The sequence below is a fragment of the Montipora foliosa genome, chromosome 14 (genome assembly GCF_036669935.1).
Source record: "Montipora foliosa isolate CH-2021 chromosome 14, ASM3666993v2, whole genome shotgun sequence".
NCBI classification, from domain to species: domain Eukaryota; kingdom Metazoa; phylum Cnidaria; class Anthozoa; order Scleractinia; family Acroporidae; genus Montipora; species Montipora foliosa.
The window spans coordinates 15,922,994-15,936,038 of NC_090882.1; the positions used below are offsets into that span (position 1 = coordinate 15,922,994).

At 38.8% G+C, this 13,045-nt stretch overlaps 1 protein-coding gene and 1 long non-coding RNA gene across 2 annotated transcripts in view; one reads left to right on the forward strand and one right to left on the reverse strand.

The window, feature by feature from the left end:
* Positions 1-13,045, forward strand: part of LOC137985172 (mucin-2-like) — a 62,796-nt gene that overhangs the window by 9,019 nt on the left and 40,732 nt on the right. Inside the window, 11 exon segments of the mRNA XM_068832693.1 lie at positions 1-116; positions 565-796; positions 1,496-1,542; positions 2,480-3,337; positions 3,982-4,072; positions 4,834-4,922; positions 5,331-5,556; positions 5,721-6,165; positions 6,639-6,915; positions 7,335-7,538; positions 7,973-8,213. The exon segment at positions 1-116 is cut by the window's left edge and continues 359 nt beyond it. Coding sequence (XP_068688794.1) covers positions 1-116; positions 565-796; positions 1,496-1,542; positions 2,480-3,337; positions 3,982-4,072; positions 4,834-4,922; positions 5,331-5,556; positions 5,721-6,165; positions 6,639-6,915; positions 7,335-7,538; positions 7,973-8,213 — 2,826 coding nt within the window.
* The window catches only part of LOC137985173 (uncharacterized), a 44,037-nt gene continuing 36,449 nt past the window's right edge, over positions 5,458-13,045 (reverse strand). The window contains exons 3-4 of the long non-coding RNA XR_011119253.1: positions 7,289-7,548; positions 5,458-5,563 (exon numbers count right to left, since the gene is read on the reverse strand). This is a non-coding gene — a long non-coding RNA (uncharacterized lncRNA). The remainder of the gene's footprint in view (positions 5,564-7,288; positions 7,549-13,045) is intronic.

Sequence of the window (13,045 nt, forward strand, 5' to 3'; positions counted from 1 at the left end):
TTGTGCCAGCCCCGATGAGGATCGCAATGCAGCGACTTGTGCAATGCTCGATGTTTACAGCAGACAGTGCGCTCTGAACAATGTTACATTGGACTGGAGAAGAGACAATTTTTGCGGTAAGTGTCAGTAGCAATGCAAAGGAAATTATGCCAGTACGTAAGAGGGTATCTAAATATATAACTGCATAAATGCCGGGTAGAAAAGACATATGAAAGGCACAAATTATTTACAGCTCAAGCAGATTTGAACAGTCAGCTGACTCCTATGGTCGCGTAGGGTATCCCTTGAAACCTTTCCCGTCACGTGGTTCACGGTGAATCATGATTTCCTGTTTGCAGCAGCAGACATCCTTTGATAATAGATTTGATAATGAGACATGGATACCTTGACCGGCAATTATTTTCGTTTCTTTTAGGGAAAAGCCGCGTTGACAACAATTCGATTTAACATAGAGTAAACACATTCTTTCTCTTGTTTAAGGCCCAGCAGTTCCTTAAATAGAGGCGATCACACGCAAACAACACGAACCAGGTGACCTAATTGTTTTCTTGTTTCTTTGCACAGCAAAATCCTGTCCGTCCACCATGACTTTCAGTGATACCGCCCCGGCCTGTGCGAGAATATGCGAAAATAGAGACCTGTCACAATGCAATATGAAAAGTGTACCTGGGTGCACATGCGCAGATGGCATGTACTGGGATGGAGATAAATGCGTAAAAGCGGAGAATTGTCCATGCTATCATGAAGGTCGTCCATACAAGCAAGGGAAATTCCGTTATGAATCTTGCAAAGTGTGGTAAGCTAAGGCTACTAAGTAGATTCAACTCTCCCAGCCCATATATGAGCATGTGTGTTGACTATTATTGTACAGGAAGGGGAGCGTTTAAAGCTAGTTTGATTCACGTTAAGTTAAAAATATATGCGGTTTTGCGATTGAAGTGGCCCAAAACACTGTTCTAAGAAGGCGGAATTGACTTTGCACATCAAATTATTGACGCATAATATCGTTGCGTTGATTCATTTGCACAACGATAAAATGTAAGGAGGTTTTACAACCATTTGAAACCAGGTCTGTTTTTACCGACCGACCTGTTTCAGAAAAGTCAAAAGTTTTAGACACATTTAATGAGAATGATTGTTAAATTTTCGACCTCGGATATTGCGTTTCTAGCTTTCGGATTGGTTCACTCAATCTCGGTTATCAGGTCATATACCGTATGACCTAACATGGAAACTGATTGCGTCAAGTGTTGCCAAGCTAGAAGCTGATTGGCTTTAACTTCCAAGTGTCCAAGCTTTCAGAATTTGATGAGAATTTTATAAAAACATCATCCCACTCGATATGAGATGATTATAGCCAACTTGGCGCTATGCACCTTGATGGTTATCTATTATCTCATATCCAACGCACCCTCATGGAATAATGGTTAGATACCCGTCACAAACAGACAGAATGTCACCTACCATGAATTTTAATTGTTATGTTTTATTTCAGTAAATGCACACCAAATCAGTGGGATTGCAAAGCCACCGCATGCAAAGGTAGGTGTTAGTTCCCAGCTAAATATTTTATTTGAAGACAAAATTGCAGCTACTGATATTATAAATATTAATTAAACAGTGGAGGACTTTTTCCGTTTTTACATAGCTTCATCTAAACACGAGGGGCAGCAGGGAGAATTCTCGACGGTTATGCAAACTTTGCATAACCGTCGAGAATTCTCCCATCTCCCCAAGTGTTTAGATAAAGCTATGTAAACACGGAAAAAAGTCCTCTATTGCTTTTATAACACATTTCTCAAAAATAATTCAACAAATGAGGGAAAATGCTGGTTTTTTCATTTCTTGATTGAACAGATTTTCTTGATACACGCGCATATTTCCTACCAGCCAATCAAAACGCGCGTCTGACAACGCATAACCAATCAAAATTCGTGTGATGTCACAGCCGTGTCTACATACTCTAATCTAAACACAGCTCTTGACCAATGAGAGTACGCGTACTATCCTAATAATTTTGTAAAAACACAATCACTCTTTTTTATAAGAACATTCAGATTAAAATTTAGGATGCGTCAGTTAAGTATATCTATATTTTGCTCATTTGTTTTGTTTTTGTGACTAGTAAATAAAGGTAAAAGAAATGTAACAGTAGTGTATCAGTATAATTAACTCAAAAACTCAAGGAAGGTTTTGAGCATTAACAATGTGGTTTTCTTATTGCATGATCCACAGAAGAGAACAACTCAGTTTGTAGTCGAGCTTAGTACACCACACAACGTTAAGAACGTTTTCAGGCTCAAATCGTGACTGAAAAAAAGGTCTTATAAAAAAAGAGTGTTATCAGACAACCGTGTTCAGGTCACTGTTTAATTTTAAAAGGATATTTTGTCTTATCGTGGGGTTCGATTTCAATTTTAAACATGTGCACTTAAAATACATTCTTAACAACGTTTTATTCCATGTTCTTTTTGTTCAGCAACCTGCTCCGCTCTTGGATTCACAAATTTCCAGACATTTGACGGCAAGCAGTTTGAAGTGTACCCAAAAGAGTGCGGCTATATTTTGCTGCGAGATTGCCAAGCTTCTTCACTATCATCTCAATTTTCAATCAGAGTTCAGAACGAGGAATGTAAAGATGACGCAAACATGCAATACTGCAAAAAACAAAACCTCCACGTGACATATAGAGGCAAAGTGATCGACTTTAAGAGAACCATTTCAGGAAGTTCCGTACAAATTGAGGTGTATTATGATAGCCAAAAGATCACGGAATACCTAGAAGAAAGTGTGTTACGAGTGGATTTCGTTGGAGTCAATAACGTGATTCTATCCACCAATGATTTCGATTTGATCTTAACCGGGCAAGACTTATACCTGACGGAGAAAACCTTGAAACCTAACGAAAACGGGTTGTCTAAAACCTGCGGTCTGTGCGGCACATATAACTACAAGAGCACCGACGACTTTACTGGTCCCAATAACGCCCTCTATAGCAGCGCTGGATCCTTTTTGCAGGCGTGGCTTGATACTAAAAAGAAGCCCGGGTGCGACGGCATACTGGGAGACGAGGAGCCCACCGTTCTGATTGACTACTGCACTATTTATGAGCAAAATTCAGCAGAAAGTCTTGCCCGAGCGAGTAAAATTAAAAGTGAGACTGGACCTTTTAAAGACTGTCTTGTATCATCGGAATCGTTCTACAAGCTTGCTATGAAAGCTGGCTGCAGGCATCGCCCAAGTTTATGTGATATCGCCGCAGGATACGCTAAGGTTTGTGGTGATGCGGGATACAGAATCGGAGACTGGAGAAGGGAGATACCGGCATGCAGCAAACGTAAGTAAAATCTCTTGTTGGCCATAATGCACAACATCAGACCAGCTGAATTTCACAGAGCATGTAGAGGGAGTAAAAGTTTGGCCGGGTCCCTATTAAAGAACTTTGACACAATGTCATGGAGTGGAAGAGTCCATGCATGATGTCATTCATTTGTGATCCTTTTATGAGGAACTCACCTGTCTCTGATGTATGACGCGTTTCATCTATCCGAGTATATTTTAGACATTTCTGAATTCAGTTCAACAACGTATTCATTGGGAAAAGGGCTTTTTTCCAAAAAAGCCACTCTTTCTCCAAAATGCATATTATTACCATTGGCAATTCCGGCCTTTCTCATGGCCGGTTAGCCTTTTAGTTTTTTCGGGACAGACTATAAATCATACGCGCTGTCTCAAAACCCTTGCTCATAAACCCTGTGGGAAAGTTAAAAGAACCCAACATTGTCCGCCAACAATGCGACTCGGAATTCCTGGTTTTGTGGTCTAACTTAAGATGCCAATACCTCGTTGGGAACCCAGAATCCTATTGCATTTAAAAATGCACCTCCGTCCGTGAAAATCTAGTGCAAATATGAAAACTTGGCATCGTTTAACTATTTGATATTGTTGTTTAATAATTCATTGCTTTTATTCCTTTATCAGCGACTTGCCCGTCTGGTCTTGAGTTCAAATACTGTGAAACTAAATGTAATCAGACATGCGGAGATTTACAAAACCCGTCAGATTGCCTTAAGTAAGTTTCCTTAACAGATTAAGTCGAAGATAATCAGTACTCAGTGCGAGATTTATTAATTTAGTTAGTGAGTGAGTGAGTGAGTGAGTGAGTGAATGGGAGACGGAAGAGGGAATCCAACAGGAAAATAACTTGACTGCCTTGTCTTTGTGCAGAGTCACGGTCTCAAATATTGCTTTCCAGCGACATTTATCAAGTAGAATAATCGTTTCATATACGTACATACATATTTAATTGACCACTCCCCATGGGGCTTTTCAGGGCCAATGAAACACAATCAACGAACGACAGGACGTAACAACAACAACCGTTTAGAATTCCAACTGGACAGACGCGAAACAGTTGGCTATTTAGAAGTGCAGCCGAGACGTTGAACCAGGAACTACTAGGAACAAATTCGGCGAGTAGTCAGAAGGAGTCTTGAACCCGGGAACTAACCACTAGGCCGCACTGCGTCTCTAGCATATCTGCATAATCGTGGGTATCCAACGACGACAGCCAAGAACAGTGAAGGAAATAAAGTTATTTCCCTTTCGAGAAAAAAATATTTCATTCTCAAATCACTAAAGATGTTTCCAAAAAAAAAAGATACGGGAGAAAAACTTCACTTAATAATAATTGTAAACCGCATCTCAACCATAAAAAATTGTACGTACCCCTCAAGAACGACACTGTCAAAGGACGCTTGCTACACTGGCAAAGTTTAACTGCTCAATACTATTCTCATTGGTCTTCATACTTTATTGTTTGTTATCTTGTAGTCGACCATGTATTGAAGGCTGTTACTGTTCAGATTCAAACAAAGTGCTCCTGGGGGACAAGTGTGTTTTGCCTTCAGAATGCCTTCAAGGTAGGTCAATAAACTAGAATTCAGCCCTTAAACCCATCTTCCAGACTATCGCATCTCCGCACAATGCTTTTTGTTCCATTTAAGGCAATTAACCCCCCACGCTGACAGGAAACCCTATTCCTATGGTTTCATCAGACATTAGCAAACTGGGGTACTTTTATCGTTTACGGGCAACTGTGTAAATTATGCTGGGACGCTAAGTGCTTAAGATGATAAGCTCACAAGTAGCATTTCAGCGTGATTGAAATTATCCGAACAGGTTTTGGAGACACATTGATTTGTCCCATTTGGAGACAATGGTTTGGCAAAACTAAATTCAATGCGAACGTTACAATCTCAGGATACCGTTGCGTGACTGAGTAACACTCTAGCCTTTGCTAAAGCTCCTTCGCTTATTTTTTCAATTAGATAATGGATCATGCCCAGATGGCCAGCAATGGAAAACAGGTGGAAAAACGTGCAAAGGCTTGGAAGATGAAAACGCAAATGAAACAAAGGCTGGTTGCCACTGTCCGGATGGCTTGTACTGGAACGAGTTTACTCTTAAGTGCGTTGACAAGGACGAGTGTGGCTGTGTACAGGATGGAGAACATTATTATGAAAAGAATGACAGCCACCCTCTGGATTGCTCAAAGTAAGTACTGCAAATAAAGGTGAAATCGAGGAAACGTCAGCGTATAAAAAATAAAGGCAGGCACTGAGTGAGATGTCAATTGTTACTTTAAATTATACCTGATATTATGATTGTTCAATCTTTCTGTGTTATCATTTAAAGTGTCCTGTTCTATCATTCAACAGAGTGTGCAACGGTGCTCGAATTTGGGTGGAGGATCCGAGGATAGAGAAGCTACCCGAGTATGAATGCGCAGCATTTGGTCAGGACAACTACCGAACATTTGACGGCAAATGGATCGCGTTTAGTGGCTCGATATCTTGCCAATACGAACTTATGTTGATTTCTCAAACTCAAAACAAAATCAGAGTCTCCAACGAACTTTGCAAAGATTCCTTTGAGCTACTAGTATGCAAGAAAGTAATCATTGACACTGATCATGGAACGGTTGAGCTAAGTCAGAAAGATATTAAGATAACCGTCAATGGCTTCTCAACAGAAATTTTCCCTGGAGATTACCCTCAACCATGCGGATTCAGTACTCTTCCTTACACAGAGATCTTCAGCAGGGGTTTGTTCATAATTGTGCGCGTTTTCAACCCATCCGATCGATTTCAGCCATTGTATGAGGTGAGTCTGCCTTGGCGATATTTTTCGTATTATTAGAAGGTACGATGAACAAAACTATATTTTACAATGACTGTGAAAATTATCGCGCGCTCATTGGCTAATTTTTAATTTCAATAAGCGGGCAGACACATAAATGTATAATTTACGCGATAAAGATGCGATATTGCTCGCGTAAGATTGAAGTTTCTCGCATTTTTGTCTCGCTTTCTTTTCGTGTTTTGACTTCATTTTGACCCCTCTGCCTTTTTGTTATTGTAAAAAACAAATTGATGTAAGTTTTTCATGCGTCTTTCCTGTTATTGATCATGAATTTCGTCATAACATTGTCAAAGTAGTCTGCGGATCCACTTGGCTATCGCCTCGTAGATCCACACCTACTTTGGCAATGTTATGACGCAATTCATGATCAATAACAGGACAGACGCATGAAAAACTGACATCAATTTGTTAATTTTTTCTGTAATTCCTAACAGGTAAAATATGACAGAGGTAACCGAGTTTATATCACACCCAACCTTAAATACAAAGGTTCAGATTTGCTGTCTGGATTGTGCGGTAATTTTAACGAGAAAGACGAGGACGATAACAGAATAAGGAACAACGACGTCGGTGCAGACTCTGGTAAAATAGGAGGAGGCTGGGCCAATGAAGACGGATGTCAGGATACAGTTGCCACTAGTCCCGACTCAGAACTCGACGGCACGGGTGCATGTAAAACGTATAAGGACAGGGCAAATTGGGCATGGAAAGGTAAGAAAACCTCTTTCACTCCTAACGAATTTTAATGAAAACTCCCAACACATTCATGAGGTAAAGTTCTTCAATGAAAAAGAAAACGGTGGTCGTGAAAGGTGTGTCAACTTCAAGTGATAAAAACAAGCTGAAACCTTGGCAGTAAATCACATATCTTCTCAATGCCTGAAAATAGCCCTTGCTTACTCTTTTCGTTCTTCAAAACATGCAAGAAGTATACCAAACATCACTACAAAAGAAATAATTCAACCAAAAGCTCTTTGTCCTTTCTTGTGCATAGCTTCCAATGCGTCATGTGACTCGTGTATGAACCTCATTACATGTTAAGCCTCTTTATATGTTTTGGTTTGTTTTTAAGTAACTAAAATACCTTTATTTCGTATGGTCACCCATAAGATTGAGTTTTCTTTGCTCAGGTTGCAGGGTAATCAAGAGCGACGTATTCGCAAAATGTCATCCTGTGGTTTCACCCAACAAGTACTTTGACTCTTGTCGTCATGAGACCTGCTTGTGTCACCAGGGTGGAGATTGTGGCTGCTTCTGCTCAGCTGTGGCAAATTATGCCAGAGCATGTAACCAACACGGAATATCCGTTTTGTGGCGTCGAGAAGGCTTCTGTGGTAAGATTTGCTAAAAAAAAAAATGTAATGACTGTTAAAAAGATAATTCACATTTAAAGTTGCGGACAACGTTGGCTATCAAAGGAAAAAACATGGACAAAAGCATATGTTACCATGAGACGGCATGGCCAACTTAAGGACTGTTCTCAAGTTTACGTCTCCATATTAAGAAAAATTAGAACAGTGTAGACCAAGAAAAAAAACAAACCTGCAATTCGTTCTAAGATCTGAATATGGTAAAGATCCATGTATTCCGAGGCAAGTAAAAAAGGACGGGGATTGAAATGAAAGCGCTTTAAGACGAATATGTGTGAAGTCAAAGCCATTTCTGGCAAAACAGTACAGTAACGTTGTTTATAGAGGAAATGCACTTAGCTATGATCAAGGTATCTCACAAGCAATCCCCTTTAATTGTTTGTCTTTTTTTCAAACAGAACTTCCTTGCTGCCGATCATGCAAAAACCAGCCTGGCTACATGGCAAACATAACAATCCCTTCCACGTGTGAACAGAACGGCGTTTGTGCAGCACAAGATGAAAGATGCTGCCGTGGTACCAGAGTAGAGGGTTGCGCATGCCCAGAGGGCACTTACTTCGACGGAAAAAAGTGTGTCAACATGACTAATGAATGTGATAGACCGTGCATCTCATCAACATCATCACATTCCAGCACAAGGTAAGGGCACCCTGCCTTGCCAACAAAAAGACCCCGTTTAAATGAATGGTGCAAGTAATTTTCCCAATTCTCCCTCCTTCTCCACCTCTGCAAAGCAAACATAGTAAAAACAGAAAAATCAACCAAAGTTCAGTAACATTCTCTAACTTTCGTTTCATGTCCATTCCACAGTTTAAATATACAAACTTTCGTATATTTACTAAAAGAATCAGTTGCTCTGCAGCTCCAGCTTTCGTAGAAATAGCGCCGAATGTCATTGGTTGTTGAGACGTCATGTCATCTTAAACAACATAAAAATTCTCGAGTAGGATCGACAGCATATAAACAAAGGTTATGTGATTGGCATTAACTCCTTTCGTATCTCCTTTGCCTCCATAACAAAGCACAAAATAAGTTCACAGTTGCGAAACAGTCCTATTTCCCCAGGAACTGAACACTGTCAATATACCTGCAGTTTAAATACGAACACTAATAATTTTTTGCGACGTATAGAGAGGTTTTCAATTGAGTGTCGAAAGTAATTAGTGAATTACTTTGGTTTTGCATTACTTCACTTAGTGATTGGTTCAAAGTTCTCGCGCCACTTTCTCAACCAATCAGAAGTGAAACCAATTGTGGCTCGCGCGTGCACATTTTCCCGCGCCTTGTGTCGGCTAGGTGTAATTACTTTGAGTTTTGATTGGTTTACTGGATTTGTATGTGTCCTTTTTAATTGGCCAAAATAATTACTTTGGTTTTGGTTTTACAACACTCATTTGAAAACCGCTCTAATGAAGAGGATATTAAACAATTCTATAATACATGTTAACACTTAATTTTATTACATTTCAGTACTTCAAGTTCGCTTTCAACAACATCATCAATAATATCATCAAGGTAAGATATAAAGAGCAAACAAAAAGAAGAAGTTTCGAGAGTATTCATAACAATGTTTAAATTTGTGGACAAGGTCTCCTTTCAGTCACTCAACCTATTCACGTTCCACAACAAAGTAATCATCACTTCCTAAGTCATCATGTTCAACGACGATGGTAATCCAACCCTTAAAAAAGCGTAAAAGTAATTTAGTTACAACGTCCTTAAACAAAAAAACAAAGAACTCTACACCCAAAACCCAAAACCAAGGCAAAAATATCCTTCACAATTCCAAAACCTCGATTCCCCTGTATTTAAGTACAATGGTATTTCTGTTAAGAATATCACACCCTTATATACGATTTGAGTGCCACAATTTCCCCTCAGCTACTCCAGTTCTGTATCATCATCGTCCCGTTCAACGTCTTCAAGTTATTCAACACCAACCACCACATCTTCCTCAAAGTACTAAAGCAATCTCATCTCTAAAATATATGACAAAATGCTTTTTAAACACTGTCGCCAATAAAAACCTCCTACTTCGTTATTACTTCAGCACACTGATCGAGTAATATAATGCTTTTTTAGTGTGTCCACGTCCAGCTCGGTCTCAACATCTTCGTCAGTGACTACATCATCATCAGTGTCCACATCATTTACAGAAAACTTCTTTAATGCGATATGTTCTACTTTCACAAGTTTTAACTGCTGTCACTCTAAAACGATTCCATCTTAGAAAAAATGCTGTACAAATCATCTTTACAATAACACTACAACACATATTCAAACAACTACAACCTTATAGGGGAGATTCAGGATCTTAAATACTATCATAACCTATCATTAAAAAAACTGTTCTCTCTCATGTCAGTGTCTCCACGTCAGCTTCAGTGTCGACATCAACGTCTGTCTACAACATCGTCAGGATCAACATCATCGTCTGTCTCAACATCATCCTCACAATCGACCTCATCTAGCCTTTTAAGTTCCACTAAGTAACACTAATTTACACAAAGCTATTATAATGCCATATGTTTCTAGACTGAGATTAGTAAAACGTACTAATTGCTGTCGTTTCTGAAAGGATTATATATTACTTTCATGTAGAGTACCTATATGAAAACATACAATCCTATAATTTGCACGCTTTCTTTGCAAGAGGGAAAGATTTACCTCAAGCTAACATTATAAGGCTATTGCCAAAAGCAAGTTCTCCACAAGGACATTAGTATTTTCATCAAGAACTGCATACTCTTAGAAAGACTTTGACTGTCTAATCCTCCCACAATTTCATTTCAGCTACTCCAGTTCTGTGTCATCATCCTCCCTTTCAAGCTCTTCAAGTTATTCGACACCAACAACCACAACTGTGTCCACTACCTCTTCCTCAAGGTACTTAAGGAAACCGATCTGTAAAATATGTTTACTTATCAAAATTAATACTTTTCTCTCATTTAAGAAGCACTTAAATGCTCTTAAAAAACTGTCGCCTATAAAAAAGAAATCCTACTTCCTTATTACTTCAGCAGACCGATAGATTAATATACATGTAATACTTTTGTAGTGTGTCCACGTCCAGCTCGGTGTCGACATCCTCGTCAGTGTCAACGCCATCAAGCATTTCAACTTCCACCAGGTAATTTGAAAGCTCATGCAAGCACACAAAATTACTTAATAAAGTATTTTCTTAAAAGCTAAACCAACTCTTACAAGATAGCCCAAACAGAGAATACCCTGCATTCAAGGACAGGAGTATTTTCATTAAGAACTTTATACTCTTAGAGACGATTTGACTGTGTATCTATCACAATTTCCTCTCAGCTACTCCAGTTCTCTGTCGTCATCGTCTCGTTCAACGTCTTCAAGTTATTCGAAACCAACCACAACATCTTCCTCAAGGTACTCAAGCAGATTCATCTCTAAAATATATGAACAAATCCTTTTTAAACATTGTCGCCAAACAAAATCTTCTACTTGTTTATTACTTTAGCACACTGATCCAGTAATATAATGCTTTTTTAGTTAGTCCACGTCCAGCTCGGTCTCAACATATTCGTTAGTGTCTACATCATCCTCACTGTCCACATCATCGTCGGTGTCGACATCATCGTCACAATCCACCTCATCTAGCATTTCCACTTCCTCTAGGTAATTGCAAACAATTTACACTATGTTACAGAGAGCTTCTATAATGAGATATGCTCTATTTTTAAACGTTTGAAGTGCTGTCATTCTAAAAGGATTCCATCTTCTTTTCCTCTTAACTTTAGAAAAAACACTCTACAAATCATCTTTACACAACACTAAACACATTTTTAAATAAGTACAACCTTGTAGGGAACATTCATGATCTTCAATACTATGATAACCTATCATTAAAAAGTGTTTTCTCTCATGTCAGTGTCTCCACGTCCAGTTCAGTGTCGACATCATCGTCAGTGTCTACATCATCATCGGTCTCGACATCGTCGTCAGTGTCTACAACTTCGTCAGTATCAACATCATCGTCTGTCTCAACATCATCCTCACAATCGACCTCATCTAGCCTTTCAAGTTCCTCTAGGTAATTGCAAACAAGTTACACTAATTTACAGAAAGCTATTATAATGCCATATGTTTCTAGACTGAGATTAGTAAAACGTATTAATTGCTGTCGTTTCTGAAAGGATTATATATTACTTTCATGTAGAGTACCTATATGAAAACATACAATCCTATAATTTGCACGCTTTCTTTGCAAGAGGAAAAGATTTACCTCAAGCTAACATTATAAAGCTATTGCCAAAAGCAAGTTCTCCACAAGGACATTAGTATTTTCATCAAGAACTGCATACTCTTAGAAAGACTTTGACTGTCTAATCCTCCCACAATTTCATTTCAGCTACTCCAGTTCTGTGTCGTCATCCTCCCTTTCAAGCTCTTCAAGTTATTCGACACCAACAACCACAACTGTGTCCACTACATCTTCCTCAAGGTACTTAAGCTAACTGATCTCTAAAATATGTTTACTATGAAGTTGCTCTAGGTTATTGCAAAGAAGTTACACTAATTTACAGAAAGCTGATATAATGCCGTATGTTTCAAGATTGAGAATAGTAAAACGTATTAATTGCTGTCGTTTTTGAAAGGATTATATATTACTTTCATGTAGAGTACCTATATGAAAACATACAATCCTTCTATTAGCACGCTTTCTTTGCAAGAGTGAAATATTTACCTCAAGATAACATTATAAAGCTATTGCCAAACGCAAGTTCTCCACAAGGACATTAGTATTTTCATCAAGAACTGCATACTCTTAGAAAGATTTTGACTGTCTAATCCTCCCACAATTTCAATTCAGCTACTCCAGTTCTGTGTCATCATCCTCCCTTTCAAGCTCTTCAAGTTATTCGACACCAACAACCACAAGTGTGTCCACTACATCTTCCTCAAGGTACTTAAGCTAACTGACCTCTAAAATATGTTCACTTAATTATCAAAATTAATACTTTTCTCTAATTTAAGAAGCACAAAATACCCTTAAAACATGGTTGCCTATAAAAGCAAAATCCTACTTCCTTATTACTTCAGGAGACCGAAAGATTAATATACATGTTATGCTTTTGTAGTGTGTCCACGTCTAGCTCGGTGTCGACATCCTCGTCAGTGTCAACGTCATCAAGCATTTCAACCTCCACCAGGTACTTTCAAAGTTTATGCCAGCACACGAAATTAATTAATAAAGTCTTTTCTTTAAGGCTAAACCAACTGTTACAAGATAGCGCAAACATAGAATCCCCTGCATTCAATGACACTGGTATTTTCATTAAGAACTTCATACTCTTAGAGACGATTTGACTGTGTATCTATCACAATTTCCTCTCAGCTACTCCAGTTCTGTGTCGTCATCGTCCCGTTCAACGTCTTCAAGTTATTCGACACCAACCACCACATCTTCCTCAAGGTACTCAAGAAGATTCATCTCTAAAATATAT